The sequence below is a fragment of the Drosophila yakuba genome, chromosome 2L (genome assembly GCF_016746365.2).
Source record: "Drosophila yakuba strain Tai18E2 chromosome 2L, Prin_Dyak_Tai18E2_2.1, whole genome shotgun sequence".
Classification (NCBI taxonomy): domain Eukaryota; kingdom Metazoa; phylum Arthropoda; class Insecta; order Diptera; family Drosophilidae; genus Drosophila; species Drosophila yakuba.
Window position 1 is genome coordinate 3,593,436 of NC_052527.2, and position 22,726 is coordinate 3,616,161.

Consider the following 22,726-nt stretch of genomic DNA (forward strand, 5'->3'; position numbering starts at 1 on the left):
TTTACTACTATTTTGTTTTCTGTGCACCTAACAGTAAGTGTAGCAAAGGGTACCCTGTCCTATTAATTTCGAATTGAAATCGAGACACCCACGCAGGCGACACCTTTCAGATACTATGTATCTATAACCCCCACTTTGGGAACGGAAGTTCGTGTGGCGCTAAGGAAAAAGAACTGAAACGATCGTAAATCACTTAGAATCCAGGTGAAAATGCTGGAATAAATGTGGGCTGGTGGTTTGTATAGAATGGGTATTGTGTTCCTAGGAAAATCACGCAATTTACAAGTTTTTAAGCACAAAGCGGCGAGGGAGGTGAGGAATTCCTATTTGAAAACCAAAGAGACATGGGTTGACACCTTTTCCGATCAATTGGTCAGCGATAAGTGTTAAGAGAGCCGAGTTACAATGGTCCACTTCAGGGTGGGGATGCATTTATGGGCTTGGGGTCAAGTGGCGGAGTGCTTATATGGTAAGAAACCTCTATGGAAATCATTTAACCCATTGAGCATTGGAATCGAATCAAATAAATAAAGCGTATGTGTTCGGGGATTAAAACCAAATGAGTTCATCTTCAGCCGAAGATCCTAAGTAAGCTATCAAGTTCGAAATTGATTTTAAAAACTTAACGAACAAACATTCATTTGAACAATGAATTTCCGCCTGTCTGCCCACTTTAAAAGCTTTTGCCACACACTTTGCCTACTTCTTTATGGCAAATTAATGACCGAAAAAACGAACAAGAATTCCCAATAAACCATAAATTTTATTAATTTCTATGGCGGCTGCCTCACAATATAGAGAGCTCCTCGTGCGATTGTGCGACTGCTTTTTTTTCTTTTTTTTTTATAACTGAACAATAGGATCGACTCATGGAGTTCTGCAGAAATACTACCGAACCACTGCGAACCGCACCCAATTATAATAAAAAAACAATGCGTATCGGACGGCGGGCGAGTGGAAAAACCTCGCCTGCTCCCACAGAAGTGACAACAAAATTAAAATTTACGAAATAAAAATTAAAATTAAATAAAACACCGCTCGGCAAACAGCCAAAAAATGAACAATGGACGCGATCTGTAACCGAAAACCGAACGACACGAGAATTAGCATACAAACTGTAGATCGAAGCTGCATATCAAATGAGGATCCGATCAAGTTTTGTTTTGGGGCCCAATTCATTCAGCTGCGGATTCATTGATAGATCGTTCGCCGTTCGCCGTTCGGTTTCCGTCCCCCGACTAACTGTTAAAATAGACACATCACCCAGCGACTTTACGAGCCAGCGGACCATAATTCAGATTTATGTGAAAACACACCAGTCTGGGCCAAAAAAATAAATCAAGTCACGACTTTGGTGGGGCGAGGGTACACTCGGAAAAAATGCGCACAAGGTGCACTGAATTTCCATGAGTCATGAGCATCCTTGTTCCTATGAAAAGCAGAAGTTAGAAAGATGTTGTACCTCTACATTTTGTATTATACCTAATAACATTAAATCTTGTAAGCTATATTATACTTAATAACATTAAATCTTGTAAGCTGTATTATCACTTTTCCCGCAGTGAGGTGATACCCCCAGTTTCTCAGCACTCACACACCTTGGCAGAGAACCAGAGTCTTGAAGCTAAATGACAACCCGGCCAACTACCGTGTGCCAAATGAAGAAGTGAAGAGATGAAGATGGAGCCAAGTCGAGGCCTCGTCATCACCGGAATCATCAGCATCATCAGCTTCATCGGCATCATCAGCATCATCGTCGCCAACTGTTGACAACGCCTTGCTGCGGTGGCTGCGGTCCAGTTTCATTATTATTAACCAAAAAGTATAAAAACTGAATCCGAAAAAACCCCAACGGATCCCATTCAACGCCCACGTCTTCGACATTTGCCTGCTTCCACAGATTCATCCGTGTATCTTCGCGTATATATATTTATTATAATTTTTTGCATCTTTCTTTTCTTAGCTGTGGTCTTTGTTGCCTCCTCCGAAATTTATGTGACCGCACCGCTGCCGTATGAATTTTTAATTTTTCACCAATCTTCATTTTTTTTTTTTTGCTGTTCGATTTTGTTTGCCTTTTTAATATTGGCAATTAATGAAATTTAATACTTTTGTGTGCACTGTCTGGGGCACAAGTTTTGGGTCGCTGGAATTTCTGCTGGCCTTAACTTTATTTGTTTGTTAGATTGAGAAAGTTGCGAGGTATTTGTCAAAATGTTGGGCTCTTTTAAGTGACAGATTGTCTGAAGATGATAGATGAGTAAAGGATGCGATTCATAATAAAATAAATCGTAATAGTTTCCATAATACATATATCAATTTGTTTATGATAATACCTAAAATATTCTTAGTGAACATTTCCTTTAAGCATCTGTGCACAAGAGCTTAAGGTTGTGCTTTACGCTGAACCAAATTTTATATTTTTATATAGCAATAACCTTTTCACAACGAGTGAAATATTGCATCAGATTCCTGGCCTCTGAAAACAAAGTCTTCAAAATTGCCAAGTAAGCCAAGTCATTTGTCAGTCTCTTCTTTGGAGGGTTAATAATTAGTTTCTCCTTCATAAGGAAGCTCCTCGCAATTGTCGATACGTCTCCTTTTCGAGTTTGCTGATTGGCCATTTAAAATATGCAAATTTGATCCGAAAAACAATAAGACAGATGGAAGCGGAGGGAAACAAAAGCGAGGCGGACAAAGATGAAGCCATCAAAGTGGAGTTGCCAACGGATTGCACTTAAAAATGCCCAAAAGCAGTCGAAAATAATTTGTTAAACTTTATGGACAGGCGAAAACTTAATTAAAAACAATCCTTTTCTGGCGCACCTAATTAAAAACACTGGGTGTTAAGTTAATGAAGTTTCTTGCTGAATGAAAGACACAGTTTTTCAGATTTCATTGAGAAATCGTAAAAGATAAACAGATATGGCGAGGCAGAAAAGATAAACAGACCATCAATATGGTCTTTTTTGTAGTATTATTTTTCGGGTCTAAAGAGGCCACACAAGCAGAAGACCGACAACAAAGGCGGAGGCGGCAAAGCCAAAGGAAATGCGAGAAAAAAGTTTCCCAGGCCCTGAAAACAAAATGGAGCTCCACAGAAAAAAAGAAGATAAATACACTAAAAATTGAGCACTGCGTAATACGGTTGCTCTGCTCTGCCACTGGTTTTTATATTTGGCCTCTCGCTCGCTCGCAAAACGGGTTAAGAAGCAGTTAAAAAGAGGGTGAGCGAGTGAGAGGGCGCAAAAGAGTGGGACAGACAGAGCGCCGCCCAAAGCCACGCCCACATCTATAAAAATATGCACAGGTATAAGTGAAAGAAAGTTACCTTTTTAACCAAACAGCAGCTAGAAAGACAGAGAGGAAGTCATCGAAAATCCAAAGAAATCGCAGGCTTATTACAGCCCGCATTATACAGCACACCTTTCACTCATTAGTCGCCTAAACTTAATTGAAATGTTGGCTTACTTAAGCTTAATTAACAGTCAACTCAGGTAACGCCTTCGAAACCACTCAACTCAGGTAGCCCTCTCTCGCTCGCTCACTCTCCAGTTTTCTCAGCTCGCTCTTTAGCTCATTTTCCTCCGACCAATCAGCTGAAACACTCAAAACTCGTTCGCCGCGACCCAAGCCGTGGGTGGGAAAGGGACAGCCAACCGAGAGAGGGCTGTAAAAAAGAGGGTAACGATAAAAAAAGGAAAACAGAAAAAGTTCAACCCATCAAGCTGAAGTTTTCGATCGTAACTTTGCAGTTGACTCTCGCGCACAGAAGCGTTCGGAAGTGAAATATATTTTATTAATAATATTACCCAACACAGTGCTACCAAACAGAAATCGCATATTATTTGTGCCTTGCCAAATAGCAAACGGAATTTCGTGCTTTCGCAATAGGTAAGTGACGCCATTTTGTGGCTTTTGTGCTTGGCTTCCGTTAGAAGAGACGCCATTTTGTGGCTTCCGTTTGCCAGCTACTGTGCTTACGCATAAGAACTTAGGGCGAGCGAAAGGGATGGCTAGCGAGCGCTGCGCATGAGCAGTAGCTTCGGCTACCGGTCTTCGTTTTGCTTCGTTTCTCTTCGGATGACTCACACACACTTACACACACTCACACAGTGCCACCGAATTGAGTAACAGACAGGGACAGAGCGATGATCTCGCTTCCTCAACTTGCCAGCAGCGACGCCGGCAGCGAAGCCGACAGAGGACGGCAGCAGAGGCGACTACTATTTCTTTCAGTTATTAGTAGCATTCATTCATTCAACTTTGTGCCGCTCGAGCGTGCGTATATAGTTCCCTCTCATCAGTAACAGTATCAGTAACAACATCAGTAACATTTCCTTCGCGAGTACCTTCAACAAAGATACAAATCGATCTATCCATTCTACGGACATACGAAAATCGCACGACACTGAAAGTCAGCTAAAGCAATCTGTTAGTCTCAACTCGAGTCCGAAGAACGCGTAACTCCAGTACATCTCATTGGGTAAGTCTTTCTTCAGCTCCTCTCTTCAATGGCGTTCTTCGTGTTCTTCTGCTCGTCGTTCTTCCCCCTTCCACACTTGTTTCGCTACCAGTTTTACGCCGCTTTCATTGGACAACTGAAAACTGAGCAAAGATAAGAAGAAGAAAACCCCACACGTAACACGGGTGCGTGTATCGCCCTCTCTTTCTGCCCGGGCCTCTCACTTCGGCACTTTAGTGCGCCAGAGGGAGAGAGGGCGATGCGTCTAATATGGCGTGCGTGTGGCCTACGGAGCTTTTCGGCCTCTGTGTGCGTGAGAAAGTGTCGCCATTTGCCAAAATGGCGGACGCCAAGTCCGAACATTTCCCTATTGGATTGTAAAAAGTTTTTACCCACAAATCTTTACTCGAATTCCTCAAAATCGGTGATCTACATCAAAATACATCCAAGTTTATTGATCTTTCACTATATAGTACAAATATATAACGCATTTTCGAAATGAATAAATTCTCAACAAAGAATTTTAACATTTTTCCAAAATAACAAACATTTTCTATTATTTTTTGGAAAAAAATTATAAAACACTTATTTTGAATTTTCTTAAAACAAATAATATTTGTTGTTGTATCCTAAACTTTCAACCTGTTCTCATTTTCTTAAGTTTCAATTTCTTAAGTTTCAACTTTAAAATTGTGCGAGAAAAGAAGTACAAGTATTGAAAACTTTCAAAGCCGTCGGCATTTGTTCATATCGAAAGAATGGAAGTTGAGAAGTTTGATGAGTCAGCGTTGAGAAACTTCTTTTGATTGGACAAAAGCCTAGTTTGTCGAAGGTTGATCGCGAACGCACAAAACACGGCAAATCATCGCGAAGAATGTCTGGCATATCATCATCAGCCGTTTTGGTACAAGTTTTTTACCTATGAGTCATGGAGTTGGGCTTTATTCATTCGATTATGAAATAGCACTGAGTACGGTCTCAAGCTAACAACAGATGTTCAAAAAGTGGCGTCAAACTCAGATACTTTGAAATACCTGATAGTTAACACTTGTGCGAAAATTCCAATGAATGGGGTGGGAAAACGGAGAATTCAGAACGCATATTCCAAAAAAAAACTTTCTAGAAGTGGGACTAACTTTTACGATATTGCAAAATTTGTTTAAATTTTATAAGTTATATAGAAGTAAGTTGCTGTGAGACGTTTTGTTCGATTTCCATGCTCTACGCTTCGAATACCGTTGGAATTCTTACCGCTTTCCTCGCGACCATTTCTTTCCCGCCTGTCTGATCTTTGACCTCGTCTGGACCTCCCGCTGCGCTCCATCAATTAGAGTCTAATTAGCTAAGCGATTACGGTAAATGGGCTCAGCTGGCAGCTAATCTGCGCCGACTTTTGAGCAACTGTCATATCTTTCAGGCCGAAGGTGAGAAGCGTTCGAAATCGACTTACATCGGCCACGAAATTCCCATCCGATTTGCAATGGATCTATGAAAGATCGCCCATACCTTGACGCATTGTATCTTTGTATCTTGGTGTGTTATGGTGTGTTTGTGTTTGGGGTTACGAAGGTATTCCTTTGTTCGCGCTGAAGTGGCAGTGCCACACATCCTAATTGTTTCCACCGACTTATTGGTTCTGTTGTGAGGACAGGACCTCGGGTGTGTGGGTGTTTTTCTTGGGAATTCTGCGCCATTAGCACAATTAGATTCGTATCAAATGGACTTCGGTGCCTTTGTCTTCGCAGCCTTATGTCCTTTTATTGTCATTTTTTCTCGCTTCGGTTTCTTCTTTTCACTTTTCGGTTGTAATTTTTAATGGCACCTTGCCAACTCACTGTCCGCCTCCTACAAAAAAAAATATAAAAGGATGACCACGATGCGAGGTGAAAGAAGTGTGGTAATCGCTTTCGACCATATCCCTCGTCCTGCGACGTGTGTGTCACTGCTTTGAGCCCTTTTTTTTTTTTTGGACCCAGTTTTGAGCCTGTTATCGCCCATACCGCTACACATTTATCTCGGGGTGTTAAAGTGTAACTCTCGAGGCTCGAGTTTCGTGGAAGTCCCCGACGCACTTACTTCTCTTACCAGAGATCTGGCCATATACTCGTATAATCTCACTCTCTGTTTGCAGTTTGCCATTTTATTTCTCTTTCCCATCGCTGCAAATCTAATTTCACGCAGCATTAACGCCTTTCGCATGCCCTTCACACGGAAACCCAAAGTCCAGAGTCAGGATCATGCTGTGCAAAAGATCTCCCAGAGATCTCAAGATCTTCAGATCACCATATATTCAGATCTTCAGGTTTCAACCTTGCTGTCTAAAAACTGTGTGTGTGTGTACAACACTAATTATTTTCAGTGCGGATTAATGGGATTATCTTTGCGTTGGACAACAGTTTATTATACAATATTTGGGCAGTTTTCCCTCCGTTTCTGTGGGTGTTCGTTTTTCGCATAAGCGGATTGCAATGTCCAGTTGCCAAATACTAACAGTTGGAGATCGTTTAAAGTCCCGCATCGGAGAAGGTGCCAAGGAACGCCCGTTTGGATTTGCCATGACTTTGCACAGGTTGTTTTGCGAGGATCTTCAACGGATTAGAAAGACTTACCAAGTTGATCAAAAGATTGGGATTATAACTGCAGAAAGTAGCTGACATCTCTTAGTATTTTGCGTTGCTTATATAATTGTACCAATATTTGTAAGACCTTGTGCCATTCAACACCATTATTGTTGAAATGCCCCAGCCCAGTTCATTCAACCCTCCAAATTGATGGGCTCACTCAATTGTCAGCTCGAATTTCACTGTTCTCGAAGGTCTCTCCCCGCCCCCTTCCCCCTTTTGCTCCATCCTATAGACGGCAGACAATTCCATCGTCATTCGACGCATCCAGCAAATGGCCAAATAGAGTGCTTAACCCCGGAGAGCAACCCGTGGCTAATGGTGCTCCACTTAGGCCCACGCTCCCAGAGACAAGCTTAATACAAATCCACGTCCAAATGCGCCGAGTCCGAGTCCGAGTACGAGTCCAAATCCAAAGCAAAGCATGGCCAAATGCGAGACCGATCGAGGCGGAGAGACCCGGACCCAAAGAATCCATATCGAATGGATGGCCTTATGCAGGCGCCCTGTGTCGCATGATTAACGGCGTTAAAATGCCAATGTGACGCCACATTGTGTACACAAATTAACATTGGAGGAGTCTCTCTTTTGGCCAGGCCTTTGAGCCGATCTCAGCCGAGTCCCAACTCCCGAGTCCCATACCCAGTCTCCCGCCAGACATGACCAATGCGATCAGCGACCCAGGCCCGAACCCGTGCACCTCACCCACTGGGCGAAAGCGGGGTATCAAATTGGGAAATGGTATTTGAATTTTGCTTGATAAGTGACATTTATTACTTGCTTTAAAGAGCTATCTTTAAAAGTAACATCATAATAGCAAAGAGAGATACCTACGAGCTACATTGCACGCGGTTATTATACTTTGAAGTACAACTACAGGGTTTTTTCTCTGAGTGCAGGACTCGAGCGCGACTCAGTGTTATAATTTGAATATGTTTAGTGGGCATTAATGTTATAATGACAATAACTACGTACCGTCTGCGGCCGGTGCAGCACCCGCTGTGACGTTTGCCTTTTGTTGTCAACGTTAGCTCCCCGACCGAACCCGTTTCCATTCCCATTCCCAATCCCAATCCCAATCCCATTCCGATACCGATTCTGAATCCGAATACGAATATGAATCTGAATTCCCATTGCCAGTCGCCGCAGTCCCAAAAGTGTTCCAGCTGCGAGCTGAAAGCACCATAACATATAAATAAATATCGAAATCGGGTCTTGCCGAGACGCTTGTCGCTACCAGTCAGCGCTGGCTTTTGTTTCGCGCAGAAAAATTCCCGAATACCCCAAGCGAAACAAAAAGGCCAGTAAATCTGGGAAATATATATCCCGAAAAGAAAAGGCCAGCGAAAGAAGCCAGAGCTTCAGAGATCCAGCGGCGCCGAAATGACAAAAATAAAATTACATAAAAAATAACAGTTGTTAACTACCGCACGTTGGTGGTAAAGGGAAGGGAGAGGAGCGGAATGCTTATGGGAATACGCATCGTTGGGCATAAATTTCAATCGGCTACGCAAGGCGCCAATTAAAAATAAACTTGTTACAGCGCCACCTTAATGAAGTGGCCAAAAACAGGGAGAATTTGGCAACTGTACTTGGCCATAACGCGACGGGGGTGTTTGCCGAAGGCTGCGAGATGACTCACTTAATTTAGAAATGCCAACCGACCATGGGAACTTGGGTATAAATGGTCATAACTTTGCCGAAATTGGTATGGGGTGTCTTTTTCATGTAGGCATCCCTTTCAAAAGGGTTTTATAAAGGTTTGAGTAGTTAAGCAGCATAACATATCTGGGTTTTAACAAAAGTATTTTAATTTTGTAGGATGTAAAGAAAGTTGTTGTTCAAATGCCATTTCTTCGACCTAGCAAACTAAACTACTAACTTAGTGCCCAGCCCACTAATGGAATACTCGTGTTTGCGGAAGTAGGTACAGTGCTCTTCCGTCAATGAACTTGGCTAAAGTTTTTAAAGAAAATGTACATATATATTAAATGTATATATACCCAGAGACAGCGGTGAACAATCGTTGGTGTCGTGGAAGACAAATCATTATAAAGCCCGCCGAAGGTTAGCAACTGTGAAAAACAGTTGTCTGGACGTCGAGGTGATTTGTAAGTGTCAACACCGCGTGCGAGGTGCGGATTCGGTTGCCTTTAATGAGTCATTGGAGTCATTGGCGATTTCATGTTGCGTGATCTTGACTTATTTGTGGATATAATATGTACGCGGTTGTGGTCAAAATAATGGCTCTTCGGCTTGTGCATAAATTGGTTGGATTCAATAGTTTAGCTGTGTACTTACAGCTTGATGTACCACCGTAACTTGGGTTCCTCTCCACGAAATGTTACGAAAATTGGTATGCGACTGTTGTACATCATACCTTGCTAACAAATAGTACTTTCAAACAATTATTTTATTTAAATCCCGAACTTGCCTTGCTATCAAGTTGACCGCAACTGTTTGGATATAAGCTGGGACATTTACATATAAATATGCATATATATATATATTCGGCTAGAAATTTATTGACCCATAAAAGTTGTCGCAGGCGTTGCTAACTTCATTTAAACCTTGCGTCTCCCTCTGTTTTAGGTGTCTGCCTTAAAGTGCGCCATAAACTAAAAGCCAAACCTAAACGTCGGCGGAGAGGGAAAATAAATAACGCCCACCGAAACGCAACACCACCTACTGGTCATCCGTGGCAAAACGAGCAGGGGGCGGAGAGGCGAAATCACAGAGCACGAGCGCGATATACGGGCCAAAGTAGATAAAGCCGCCACCAGGCCAGGCCAGGACGTTGGACAAGACAAGGGGAAGAAGAGAGGAAGTGGAGGTAGCGACGTTGCCGCTCTTCACCCGACCAACCAATCAGCCACAAAAAAGGCAGCAATTAAGCGCGGTGTTATCTGAACAGATAGCGATTAGAGGCGAGAAAATAGTCCCCCAATTGAGTGGAAAAGCCCCCCATTGCCCAACGCCAAAGAGCAGCGTAGAGAGCTCCGCCAGGCGGGAGTCAGTCACATACGAATCACCATTTACAGAGAGCGGGAGCAGCCAACTGGGAGAGCAACAGAGCAGCAGAGCGCCACACATCGAGCACCCCACTCACAAGCAGCACACTCAACCTCAACCTCGAACGCCCGGGCACCAGTACACATACCGCCTGTCAAAATGTTTGCTGTAATGCGAATCGACAACGATGACTGCCGGTCCGATTTCCGCCGCAAGATGCGTCCGAAGTGCGAGTTCATTTGCAAGTACTGCCAGCGGCGATTCACCAAGCCGTACAACCTGATGATCCACGAGCGCACCCACAAGTCCCCCGAGATCACCTATTCGTGCGAGGTGTGTGGCAAGTACTTCAAGCAGCGGGACAATCTGCGCCAGCACAGGTAAGCCACAAGCCACAAGCCACCAGCCACATCCCCTCCAGAGCTCTAGTTTCCAAGTTACCAAGTTCCCAAGTTTCCATCGATACACTCCATCCCCAGCGCACAGAAAACTTTTCGGGTTCAGCTAAATATGGTTTTAACGCAGACTAAGAGTAATTTTCAATGCTTTTCCAACGAATTTACTTTCACTTGAATTTCAAAGTGTAGCGAACAACTTGTATATCTTCATTAAATCATCGCTTTCAGGGGTATTTTCCCATATCAAAATTCTAATAAATACAGTAAAACACCTAACTTCTTATATACAATTAGTTACATATGAGTTACATATGAGTCAATATGGGTCAAACTGATAAAAAACCAATATGATTATGAATTTCCGCGTGTAAATATACATACTACATATGAAGGAATACAATGCATGGATTAAGCTAACTATATTTATTTGAAATCAGTTATTTTTATTGGTGTTGGTTATAGGAAATACTGAAGGTCTTTAAAGGAAAAGTGAAATTGAAAATACAGGGAACTTCCAGAACTAGGGAAAAATTACTTAGAAAGAGTATATTATATTTGCACTTAAAAAACCCCCAATGTGAGATAAGCTTCTTACAAGATTTAATGAGTTTAACTCATAAATATAGATAAGTAGGGAAAGTTTAAGCCCCCTGGAATACATTAGTTTCGAGTTTACAATAGACAGTAGCTTATGCAAATGATTTATTCAAGTGAACTGTATTTACAGTGAATTGTTGTTTAGCGTTCCAAGGTTTTAATTATACCATTTAGGCAGATAAACTGTTTCCTACCAATCAGAAGAAATAGATATCCCCGAATTTACCAAATAAAAAGCTCGACTCTATTGATAAAAGCTCTATCACATTATCAGAACACCCGCATGAATACCTAAAACCAAATATACATATATACATTTTTTGGCAGTGTGAAGCGCTTTGTTAGTATTTCCATGAATAATTGTAATATACTTGCCACATCACGAATTATTCTCTATTTCTCCGTTTCTCTCTCTTCTATTTGTAGATGTAGTCAGTGTGTTTGGCGATAAGCTAAAATACCACATAAACATATATATAAATATATATAAAAACCACACACAGAGCAATATATAAAGTAAAACCGATATCTAAGCACCGCAGCACCAACAACAGCACGCAATATCACAGCTATATCTTACACACACATAATGAATGAATGGGATCTGATGAGGCAACTGCAACACACCCCGCCTACTTCTTCATGCACCACTCTCTAAATACATATATACAATATAAATACCTGCAACAGCAGCAACTGCAACATTGCTTAAACCACTAGATGCAATCTACAGCCACGACAAGCGATTAAAGTGAATGGAATGCTAAGTTCAGGTGTTGGGTTTCAATCTATTCGGTTATCTGGTCTATACAATGCACTTGCCACGCCCCCAAACAACAGCAGGCAAACACAAATATGCAGATGTTGCGCAGGCGCAGCACAACAGCAGCAGTTGCAGCATATACAGCAGTGGCAACAATTGCAACAGCAGCCACCATATTTTCAATAATACTTCCAGAAATCTACACATGGACACTTGTGGGCGTGGCTGCTTCGGAAAGTGATGAAGGCGGCACCCTAAGGCAGCCTGCAACTTGCAACATCTAATAGCTGAGAACGTGCAACAACCCGCAGTGCAGTGAACAACAAAGTGCAGCTCTTAAAGGTGCCAAATCTGAAGAAAACAACAGCTATATACTTTGAGCTGCAGTAATGCAAGAAAATATCATCTTTATTGAGTTGTAACCACTTTTCGAACTGTATTTATAACCGCAACCAACAACATGCAACATATAGAAGAAATTCATTCAACCCTTCAAGCATCCCAGCATCATCAGCACACCACAATAAGCAGAAATCAACAGAAGTCCCAGCAGAACTCAGCAAAACAACTAACAACAACCTATGCAACACAACAGCAACATGTTGCTGCTGGCTTTCTCACATGTGTTGCAAGTGTCGCCAGCGAAAGTGCAATTAAGCCACAGCTTCTTGGGCTTTTAAAAGTGCAGGCAACAACAGCAACACACAGAGCAGCACACCAGCAACATGCAGCATGCAACATGCGACACACCAGCAACATGCAGCATGCAACATGCGACAACTATCAGCTGCAATTATCTTGCCTTAAAACATATTACCGACTTACACACATACACACACTATCGCTATATTTTATGAATAATAAAAATTAATTACAATTTAATAATAATATTTAAAACGCAAGAAATCAAAAACAAACACAAACACACTTACGTCATAAGTATTTGTATTTTAAAATCGAAAGAAAAAACACGTTGAAAATGTATTACATAAAATTAATAATAATTAATAATAATAATAAAAAACAATTATTAAATAAATATTTACGATATGCGATTGTTTTGTTTAAGTTTAAATTTTAAATAAATAGAATGAAAAGAAAAGCGAAATTTTTGCGCAATAATCAACGAAAAATAATGAGAAAATTGTTTTTTGTTCTTGTTTCCTTCTTTTAAGTGCCCGGCAATAAGATTGTAAATGTTTTTCCGCTATTTATAATAAAAATGAATTACCCAATAATGGCAACCTGTTTCCTGGACATTTTCTGTTTTATTTCCCTCGAATAAATCAGCTAAAACGGTGTACCGCAACTTATAATTGATCCTAGAGTTAAACGGCGAAACAATAAGTAATTAAATAAACATATTTATACAATTAAAAGAAAATTCAATTCACAAAACCCAACATTGAATGTGTTTTAAATGGGGGAAATACCTGAGAGAAGTGTGCTCACTTTTCATAAAAAGATGTGAAGACAATCACAATGCTTAATTATGCAGTTAGGTGGTTAAATGATGGCGCCAATTAATTCCAACTACTAAATAACATTAGTTAACTGACAGCTTACAGGGTAATTCCCATGTTGCTGTGCACTTCTGACAGTTTATAGCGTAATTACCATGTTTTTACACATCTGGTACTTTGCAAATGAAGTATCTTTTACTTGCATAAAACTGGTAGGAGGTTTTATTTATAAGATTATATGAAAATGGAAAGTCCACATTGCATTTAATTGCTATATAAACTATATAAAGTAAATCAGAAGCTATTACTTTTAAAGCTTAGGTGTATCTTAAACTTTTGTTTTGGCTTAATAATGAATATTCCCAGGTGTTCTTTATAAAATATATCCTAATTTTGTTATAATTACTGTCTTCCTATACATTCAATCAAACCCTTATCTGCAGCACGTGGGTGTACGGTGCGCTGTGTGCGGAGGAAACTTCTCACCTCCGGTGTGTGGCCGGTATCTCCCCTTTGCGAGAACCCACTGTACCTGTGAGGGATGCGATAATCAATTCATCGGTACGTTTGCCGAGCATTTAGGTTAACTATTTACCAACAATTAAGCAAACTATTAAGACCAACTGCCCCTTTGTCGGCTCGCACAATTGGTAAATACGGACGGTGAAAGGAGCGGGGCATATAATTTCACATGCGATCATAAATCATTTCTCAAGTTCGAAATTCCCAGTTACCTTCGGCCCGCTGCGTTCGTGTTAATTAAATATTGACTATGTTTTGATAAGCCGTAACATTTTGCCCCGCGAGGAGTCCTCTCACTCCGATTTCGGTTTCGATTTTCCACAAATTTAAATGTTAGCCCTACGCGGCAGGATCCCGGAAAAAAGGCAGAGATACCCAATACCCAATAGCCAATACCCAATACCCAAATACGGATACCAAACCCACGGCGAGTTGCACATAATGAAAGCGTTTCCAAATGCGAAACGAATGCTGCAACAGCTACTGTGGCGAGTGTGGGCCAGGACATATAGACATACTCGTATACCCATATAGATATAGGGCCTGTGGTCGGAATGCGGCCTGTGGTTATCTGGGCAGGTACAAAAGTGGCCAGAACAATAGGTAGACCATCAGAGGGGCATATCTGGCTAAAACTTTTGCTTCTAAACGACTCTGCTAAAAACTAAGGGTACTGAACTAATATAAAGATTGTTATTTGAAGAGTTCCTTAAGTTTCTTAGGCAATTATAAATATTGAAACTGCTGTAAATATTTGCATATTTATGGCCCAAGAGCAACAGAAAACGAACTGCGATTTTTCGCAACTTATGTGCACTTGGATTTGGGATTAGTCTCGCATTTCTCGGTGGCACTTCTATTATTTTGACCTCCGCTGTGGAGCGGCATGTGGTCGCCTTCCGAGGCACGTGTGGTTTTCCAGCTAACCGCTGGCTGGGCTGCTGCATCCGCCGCTTCCTGCTGCTGCTTATGGCATTAACCTAAACTGTTTCCACCTCCGCCGGCCAAAAGGACGACGGCCACGCAGTTGGACTTCGGAGGGCAGCGCAAAGGAGTCAGTATCAGGAGTGGTATCGAAGTCACATTCAGAGTCAAATCCGGGCCAAAAAGGAGGCCCAAACGGAGGTGGCCCGCTGTGTGCGCCGTCACCCGCTGACTTTGTTGGCCGCACATTGGCTAGAGGCCCGAAGTCCAGCCAAAATATGAACTAAACCAAGCCAATCCAATCCAATCCGATCCCATCCGATATGAGATATATCGCAAATGCTCAGGGGCGAGCCACTGCCCACCCACTTGCACCCAACATAAATACTTATATATATAAAAAATCTTTAGTAGGAAAGATCACACATAGCTAACTGACAAAATTTACCCTCTTATATTAAATAAGCTAATCGATTTAGGCCATCGTTTTTGGCTGATTCAACTCTTTGGTAGCGCAATCACCATTTCCGCCACTCAAGTGGTGACAACCTGGGTTTTTTTTAAGTGCACATGCAGATTTCTTTTACGGCCTGATTCACCACTCTTCATTGCCGCTGAGTGGCTACCAGTAACACGGTTTTCTCAGCCCACTGACTCACTCAAAATTTCTATTCAAGTCTGCGAATGAATCTCACGCAGTCACATCTAAGCGAGATATTTGGCAACAGGTTCCCATCTCCCATCTCCCATCTCCCGTCTGCCGTACTCCGTTGCCATCAACCGATTAAAAAACTGATCTCGAAGGTGCGACGAGTCGGCAGCAGATATATCTGGGCAACCTGAACAGCAACCTCAGCAGCAGATTCCAGCTCAGACCTTTCGGCACTCGGATTCGGAGTTTGGGACCCGTTAAGCGAGTGTGTCTAACTCATTAGATGTCACTTGCTGATAAACACCTGATATACTCTATATGAAGTTAGTGTAGCCAAAGGTAGACGCAACTTGACAGATACTCTCCTGGATATTAAGGTATTAGTGGTACTAACTGATGTATGTTCTTTACAGTTGAAAGGGCATGTGGTCTTCGATCTGAGGCTGCCCCTAATTTACACGTAATAAGTGACAGTGGGTCTGGCCACATACGTACATACGTACATACGTACTAGCGATAGGATCAGTGCGACGTATTGGAATGCTTCAGCGGGTTGTCATCACGTAGGATCGCATAATTCAGCTTTTTACGGCTAACGGGCGGCCGCTCCTGTGGCGGCTGCTGTATCTGCAATTAAAAGATCCCAACTACCATAAAGTGCTGGTGCTGGGAGCAAGGCACTCTATATGAACAATCTACACCCTCAGAGGCAGTATATATACATATGTATATACCCAGATACATATATAACCGAACGGATTCCAAAGCGGCACGTACAAAAAGTCGCGGCTATTTGTCTGCTGACTTGTCTGCCTGCTTCTTAACTTATTTCCCTTTTTTATATTTATTTATTTTTGTTCCGCATTTTTTTGTTTGTTGCTTTTTGGTTTGTCTTTACTTGGCATTGTGATTGTGGCGTAGCCGCAAAGATTTGTGGCCGGCCAAGGCTTCAGATCCCGGTCCTGGACCAGGACCAGATCTCCAGCCAATCTCCCGATCCATGTTCACTTCCCATTCCCATTTCCATTCCCGTTCCCGTTCCCATTCCCGTGCCCCAATCCCCCATTTGCAGTCCCAGTTCCAACTGGCTGCCTGTCGCTTTTAATCTAGCAAAGCAATCGTTGAATGCCACTAAACTTTTCACCACAACTTATATCAATTGTCGTCCAATGTACGACGTCAGCGCGCCCCTGATATATTGGATCTAAAAGTGATCGTAATCGCAAAGCGGAGCACACACGCCCAAAAGACGCAGTCCCAGACCGAGTGTCTCACTGGAGTTGGACCTGGAGTTGGAGTTGGAGTTGGAGTTGGAGTTGCAGTTGGAGCTGGAGCTGGAGCTGTGCCCAGTTGGCTCTGTTTCGTTTTGGCCAAGTCCAAGGCACCCAAGGCACCAATTTGTCTGCACAAATTTGAGGCCAATTGCAGGGGCTACGAAAGGAGGCTGCCCAGCCAAGGAATAGAACAAAAACCTTGATATCTATGTCCTACTCACAACAAAGAAGATACACATCAAATTTTATGTGGGTCAAAGGAATATGTGAAGTTTAAGTCCAGTCAAAGGAATATTTGAAGTTTAAGTCCAGTCAAAGGAATATGTGAAGTTTAATTCCGGTTTAAAAGACCTTTCTTAGTTAAACTAAAAAGTTAGCTTTGAAATTCAAGCTTGTCTTGTATATCAATTGATATTAATTTGATTCAGATAGAAAGTTGTGGGATTACGATATTTTTCTTTGTGCACTTCTGTTTTGGCATCCTGGCCATGGAAAATAATTCAAAAGCCCACTGACTGGTCTCCGGTGTCCGCTGGCTACCTCCTCGGTTAGCATTAATTTATGAAGTGATGATGACAAGTGGGATAACGGGGTCATTTCGCGCTTAATGTCGCCAACACGTAAAATGATTTGCATCGAAAAGCCAGAACCTAAAACCCAATGCCGCGTAACTTTAGAGTCTGTGGCAAGGCTGCCAGATTGCGATTGCGCGACTTCAACTTGGAGGCTGGACTTGGATCGGCTCCGGCTCCGGCTCCAGCTCCAGCTTCAGCTTCATTGCCATCTGAAGGCGAACTTATCGCCGCCGCCCGATCATAACAACACATTTTAAAGGGCTTAAAGGCGGGCGATTCGAGCCGGCTTGCAAAATCTGAGCGACTGCAGCCGGTTGCAGCTGAAGCTGACATAAGCGGACCGCAAACGTGACAGCTCACTTCAGTTCGGTTGACAATCTAAGGGCGATCTCCAGATGCTAAGATTCCCAGATGCCAAGTTGCCAAGATCGCAGGAGAACTGAATGCCCGGCAATTGTGCATCAATATTGCTCCTAATTTGGCACTTAAATTCAATGAGACCCTGGCCTTTTCTCCGCTCCTTTGCTCCACCATTCCTCCAGCTGAGGGATTCTTACGGCGGAGTGCCGGAGAGCCATGCGTTGACATAAATCAACGCGACTTCCAACTTTTATCACGATCTCCTAAATAAGGCGACGCGGCCTGCAGAAATCCGCTTCGTACATTACACACACGCGGAGTCGCGGTCACTAAGTAAGCTATCATCAGACTCGGGCTCAGTCTCATTCTCATTCTCAGTCGCAGTCTCAGGATCGGAATCGGAATCGGAATTGGAATCGGGCTTCTCAGCTGCAGAAGAAGGCCCTGGATGCACTGAGAAAGTATACGGGTCTGAAACTTAAAGTACATTGCTATTCCAAACGAAACAGGTCAGCAATCGTTAGATATCTTGATAGTACAATTATGTCATAATGTTTTAGATATTCAAAATTCTTTGTTATAGGTTTCATTTTGTTCAGTGTACGCCTTGTCACAGTGCGTCTGAAAATACACCTGGGTGAGCCTGAAAAAAGTAGCGGGGAAAAGGGGAAATCGGGATTGAGATCTTGCGGATTGCCGCTGACTCGTAAAATGCGTGTGCGAGTCGCGCGTTTTGCGATTCTCTATTTTAATGACAGTCGTAGACTGGAAGTTGCAGTTCCTATAGAGGATATTATGTCTATGAAACTGGGTAGTGCAGACCAAAGACGATCTTTGACAGAATCTATGGATCAAGTTACCTGTATGTGACAACTTAGATGGCATTGTTGAAATAAAAGAGCTTAAGTGCTCACAGTTAAATCACACAAATTACTTTATTTATTTACGTTTTAAAGACTATCCATTGAAGTTGAAACTAACTAACTAAGCCTAACAAACTAACTAAGCCTTCGCGTGGAGTTTAGAGTATTTAAATGTGCTACTATTTTGTGGGCTCTTTATTCTGATTCCCCCTCAAAGCTGAATTGCTCACTGAGTTTCTGCAAATGCGATTAAAATGTCACAGGCGGCGAAAGGGAGAGACTTTTGACTTGAGAGGACGGCGACGCGTGAAGTAAATGTGGCGCAAACGTTGTTGGCCGTCTGTCAAGTGTGGCAATGGCAAGGGGCCTAGAAAAGGTGGCAGAAACCCCTCCTTCCCCCCCCCCCGTGTGGTGGTCCGTGTAATTGTAAATGGCTTTGCCAAAGCGGCGGTCTTCAGAAAGAAGGAGCCAAAGCGGAGGCTCCATGGAGACTGCCTCTTATGCATAATGATGACATTCCGCCGCGTATTTGATTAAGAATTTTGACAGGCGACATAGTGTCGCTTTGACGGCCACCCAGGCCACAAATATCCGATGTCCCATACCCATACCCATACCCATACCCATACCGATTCCGATCCCTAACCCATCTGAAATCGAGAATTAAAAGGCAACTTGGGATGCCGTCGTTTTAATCAACAGCGCTGATCAATAACAATCAACATGTTTGCTGATAATTTCGCCAGTCTCTTTTGGGGGGAATGCCTTCTTACAGAGAGAAAAATACAATACCATTTCCATTGGTTAAATGTAGTAAGTGCTCAACCAATGACGTATATTTAAAACAGAAGATAATCAGATTGACCCATATTTTATGGCAGTGTAAACACCCCAATTCCGAACCCAATCTGTTTTTGGATTTTTCGGGGACCCTCCTTTGTCAGCCAGCGGATTTTAGTAGGTGGCGTTGACTTGACTCATTTTGCGGTGCATTCTTTTTAATGGTTTGATTGATGGCTGGCAGTTTTGCGGCCGTTGCTGCCTTGAATTTGTCAGCAAATTTGTCAGGCCTTAACCCAGAAGAGGGGATCTTATGCGGATAAGCGGCCGTAATGCTTAATACAACGCGGAACTGGTTTGCGAAGGTTTCTGTTTTATGGTCAACTGAATCATTAGTCAATGGCATTTCATAAGAATGCTGTGGGGAAAGTGAGCCGAAGACAGGTAATTGCGAAAGTAATCGTGATTATGTCCAAAGTTGCATGTGTCATCTTCGCCAATAATTCGGTGGGCAAGTAACTTAATGGCTTGATACAGTGACTCAAAGGTTTATTGGCTTCTCTAGCTAACAATAATAAGACTAATGAAATTCTATAAAATGATTTAAAACAAAGTAAATTTCCCAGGATTTGAAGAATTTGCCAAGAACCCTGAGAATCACAGAGATCACTGACTTGAGCATTTACTGTAAAACTCCCCCACTATTTATTTAATGATACGTTGCTGCCCGCTCGGCTTCCCTTTCGACCACACATCAAAGTGGCTCAAATTGCGGCTTAAATCGATCCAACTAACTGCAAATGGCCGTACGAACGGCCCACAGATCCGATCACGTCCCATATAGCCATATAGCCATATAGCCAAACTTAGACAAGGCCAAAAATAATTTGCAACAATTTGCAGCGTCCCCAAATCAAATGGAGCCAAAAACGAAAACAAAACCAAGCCCAATCCGAAGCCCAGACGCCAAAAAGGCAACGGAAAAAAATGTTGTTTAATAATTTAATTTGCCACAATTTAGCAGCGTTTATCAAAATCAAAAGCCATAGACGGAATCATTCAGTCAGTCGGTCTATTGGCTCAAAAGTTCGCAAAACCCATGCTCAAACCAGGCCCAAAAACAGACAACTGAGAAAGTCTAACGCCGACGCTTTTGGATGATGCAGCAAGATCTGTGCGTACACTGAAAGAAATTAAGTTCAATTTAAAGACAATCGTTGTCAAAGCCAAAGTTCTTGAATATGATATTCATGCATTGTAAAGATACATCTGGTGTTAGACTTTTTAAATATAATAATGTAAACATGAAGTAATTTTTTTTTAGTGCTAATATTGGGATTTGGAACTCGGATTACACGCAGATATAAACGGCTACCTAAGTGAACGGCGTGCAGGAACGTGATCAGCCCAATTTTAACGCCCATCGAAAACGAAAGGGAGCTACCATGCCATATACTATATGTATTTAGGATTCCCGGTTTCCAGGGGACGGGGGCAGATGGCTGCTGGACCAGGGAGACCAGAGAGGTCGCCACGGATTTCTACGAAATGTGGTGGGCGCACACACATCGCAGTGGCCACAATCCGTGGACGTGGATGTGGATATGGATGTGGATGTGGACCGGGCCACATTGTAGTCCGTCATTTGGTCAGCGAGTACAACTCAGCAAAGACCTATTATTAAATTGTCAAAAGGTCGAGAAATATATGTAGCGGGGGAAGAGAGAGTGAAGCACTGCGCTCGTCTGCGCATGAGTTCGAGATGGTCGCGTGAGGGGTCAATATAAAATCTGGAAAATGTAATGCTCAGGGAAAAAGTAGTATCCAAGTTTAAAATCTTGGTAATTTTAAATTATCATATACATAATGATATAATAAATTATAATAACAGTTTGTTACAGTTTATATACCTGTTGAACTTTTTAATCATAAAATTTCCCTAATAATTTCCTAGAGATTTATTTCTAAAGAATCAATATTATATATGTATATGGAATATATGTACAATAGAACCTTGGTAGTATTATGAAATTTCAATGTGTAATCTCCACGATTTTTACCATCTCTAGGCTGAGCCCTTTTGGCCCAGGGTCAGGAGATGATTTCGACGTTTTGGGCGCGCGTATCAGAAGCAGATCGGACTAATTGGGGCAACGGTTGGGCGTTGGTGCACTGGGGTCGGGGGTTACGGCTGAAGGGTTGGGGACTGTGGACTGCGGGTTACCAGCCAACATAGCCAACACGGGCAACACGAAGGGGGCGGCAACAGGGCACGGCGCATTAAGACAATATGGCTCGGGATGTTTGGGCCCCGGAATCCGGGATGCCGAGGGTCAGAAAGCCCGAGAGGCTGATCCTGACTGCCGTTGCGTTGCTGCTGAACACTTTGTGTTTATTTTGTGTTTAGGCCCGTGTGAATTTTCAAAGGCTTCAGGGCTAAGAAACTGTCGAAAATTCCAAGATGTCTGTCCGCTGGCTGCCCGCGCCGCAATTCCCCTTAACTTAACCCTCGTTCTCGATTAGCGCGGCTGCTGCTTCTGCCTTAACCCATGAGCAAATGGTGGGCGGATCGCGGCATTTATTACAGCCAATGTTACAATTTGTGGCTTTCAGATTTATGCGTTTATTCAGCGTGGCCCCGACACAAACCCAAAATGAAAAAAAAAAAAACAGACACAACTTATGACTGACTGCCCATGGGTTTTCATTTTTTGGAGCTGGAGACAGACCGTTGGCTATGCTACCGAAAGCCTCCAGTCGCTGTCTGATTGATTTCTGGGAATTTTGCTTGGGAGCCAACAGTGCCACACGGTGTGCACAACAAAGTTATGATTGAGATTAAATGTGTCTGCGTCTGGACGGGCTTCCCACTTAAATCATGTGCCCTCTCACCGATCCGAAATCTGGCATAGGAGTTACTTTGCGCGGTGGCAAGTGTTATATATCTTTGGGTTGCTCTATTATTAATTAGATCAAACTTAAGGTTCAAACCGCTGTGGGAACTTGCCTTTCACAGGGCAAAGTTTAAGGAACTAGTTATTGTATATGCATAACTTTTCTTAGCTACTCCCTAGATCCCTACTCCCTAATTTTGAGTTATGCCAGCGATGAGCGAAGATAACATAATATAGACCGATGATCCCAGGCTGATAAGAAACCGGCAGCTAATGCGACCCATTTAGGCCTATTAGTCATGCTGGTCGACACGAATTTACATATTTAAGTCGGGAGGCAAACAAATCAATGGCTAATTAAGCAGAACCAGTCCAACTTAAATCAGTAGCCAAGCGGGTGGGATTATGGATGGCGTTTTGATTTGGGATTAATAAGCGGGAAAAGACCGCAATTAAAATTCGATCAGCTGGCGACGACTCCAGACGGCTGACTAAATGAATAAAACCCATGGCATTAGCATAAAACTAATCAATTTTACGATTCCCATTGACACACATTTCAC

The 22,726-nt window shown here is 42.6% G+C and overlaps 1 protein-coding gene across 3 annotated transcripts; it reads left to right on the plus strand.

Annotated features, from left to right (window-relative positions):
- Positions 1 to 3,750: 3,750 nt before the first annotated feature.
- Positions 3,751 to 12,323, plus strand: LOC6526744 (protein drumstick). 3 transcript variants are annotated; one of them, XM_015197966.2, is made up of 3 exons: positions 3,751 to 3,894; positions 9,679 to 10,478; positions 12,052 to 12,323. In XM_015197966.2, the coding sequence occupies exons 2-3, from the start codon at positions 10,258 to 10,260 to the stop codon at positions 12,095 to 12,097; spliced, it is 267 nt and encodes an 88-aa protein (XP_015053452.1). In that variant the 5' UTR covers positions 3,751 to 3,894; positions 9,679 to 10,257; the 3' UTR covers positions 12,098 to 12,323. The 3 variants fall into 3 exon arrangements, with proteins under 3 accessions (XP_015053452.1, XP_015053453.1, XP_002087847.1); XM_015197967.2 differs by lacking the exon at positions 3,751 to 3,894 and adding an exon at positions 4,256 to 4,486; XM_002087811.3 differs by lacking the exon at positions 3,751 to 3,894 and adding an exon at positions 4,259 to 4,486 and having other exon boundaries at positions 11,520 to 12,323.
- The last annotated feature ends 10,403 nt before the right edge of the window (positions 12,324 to 22,726 follow it).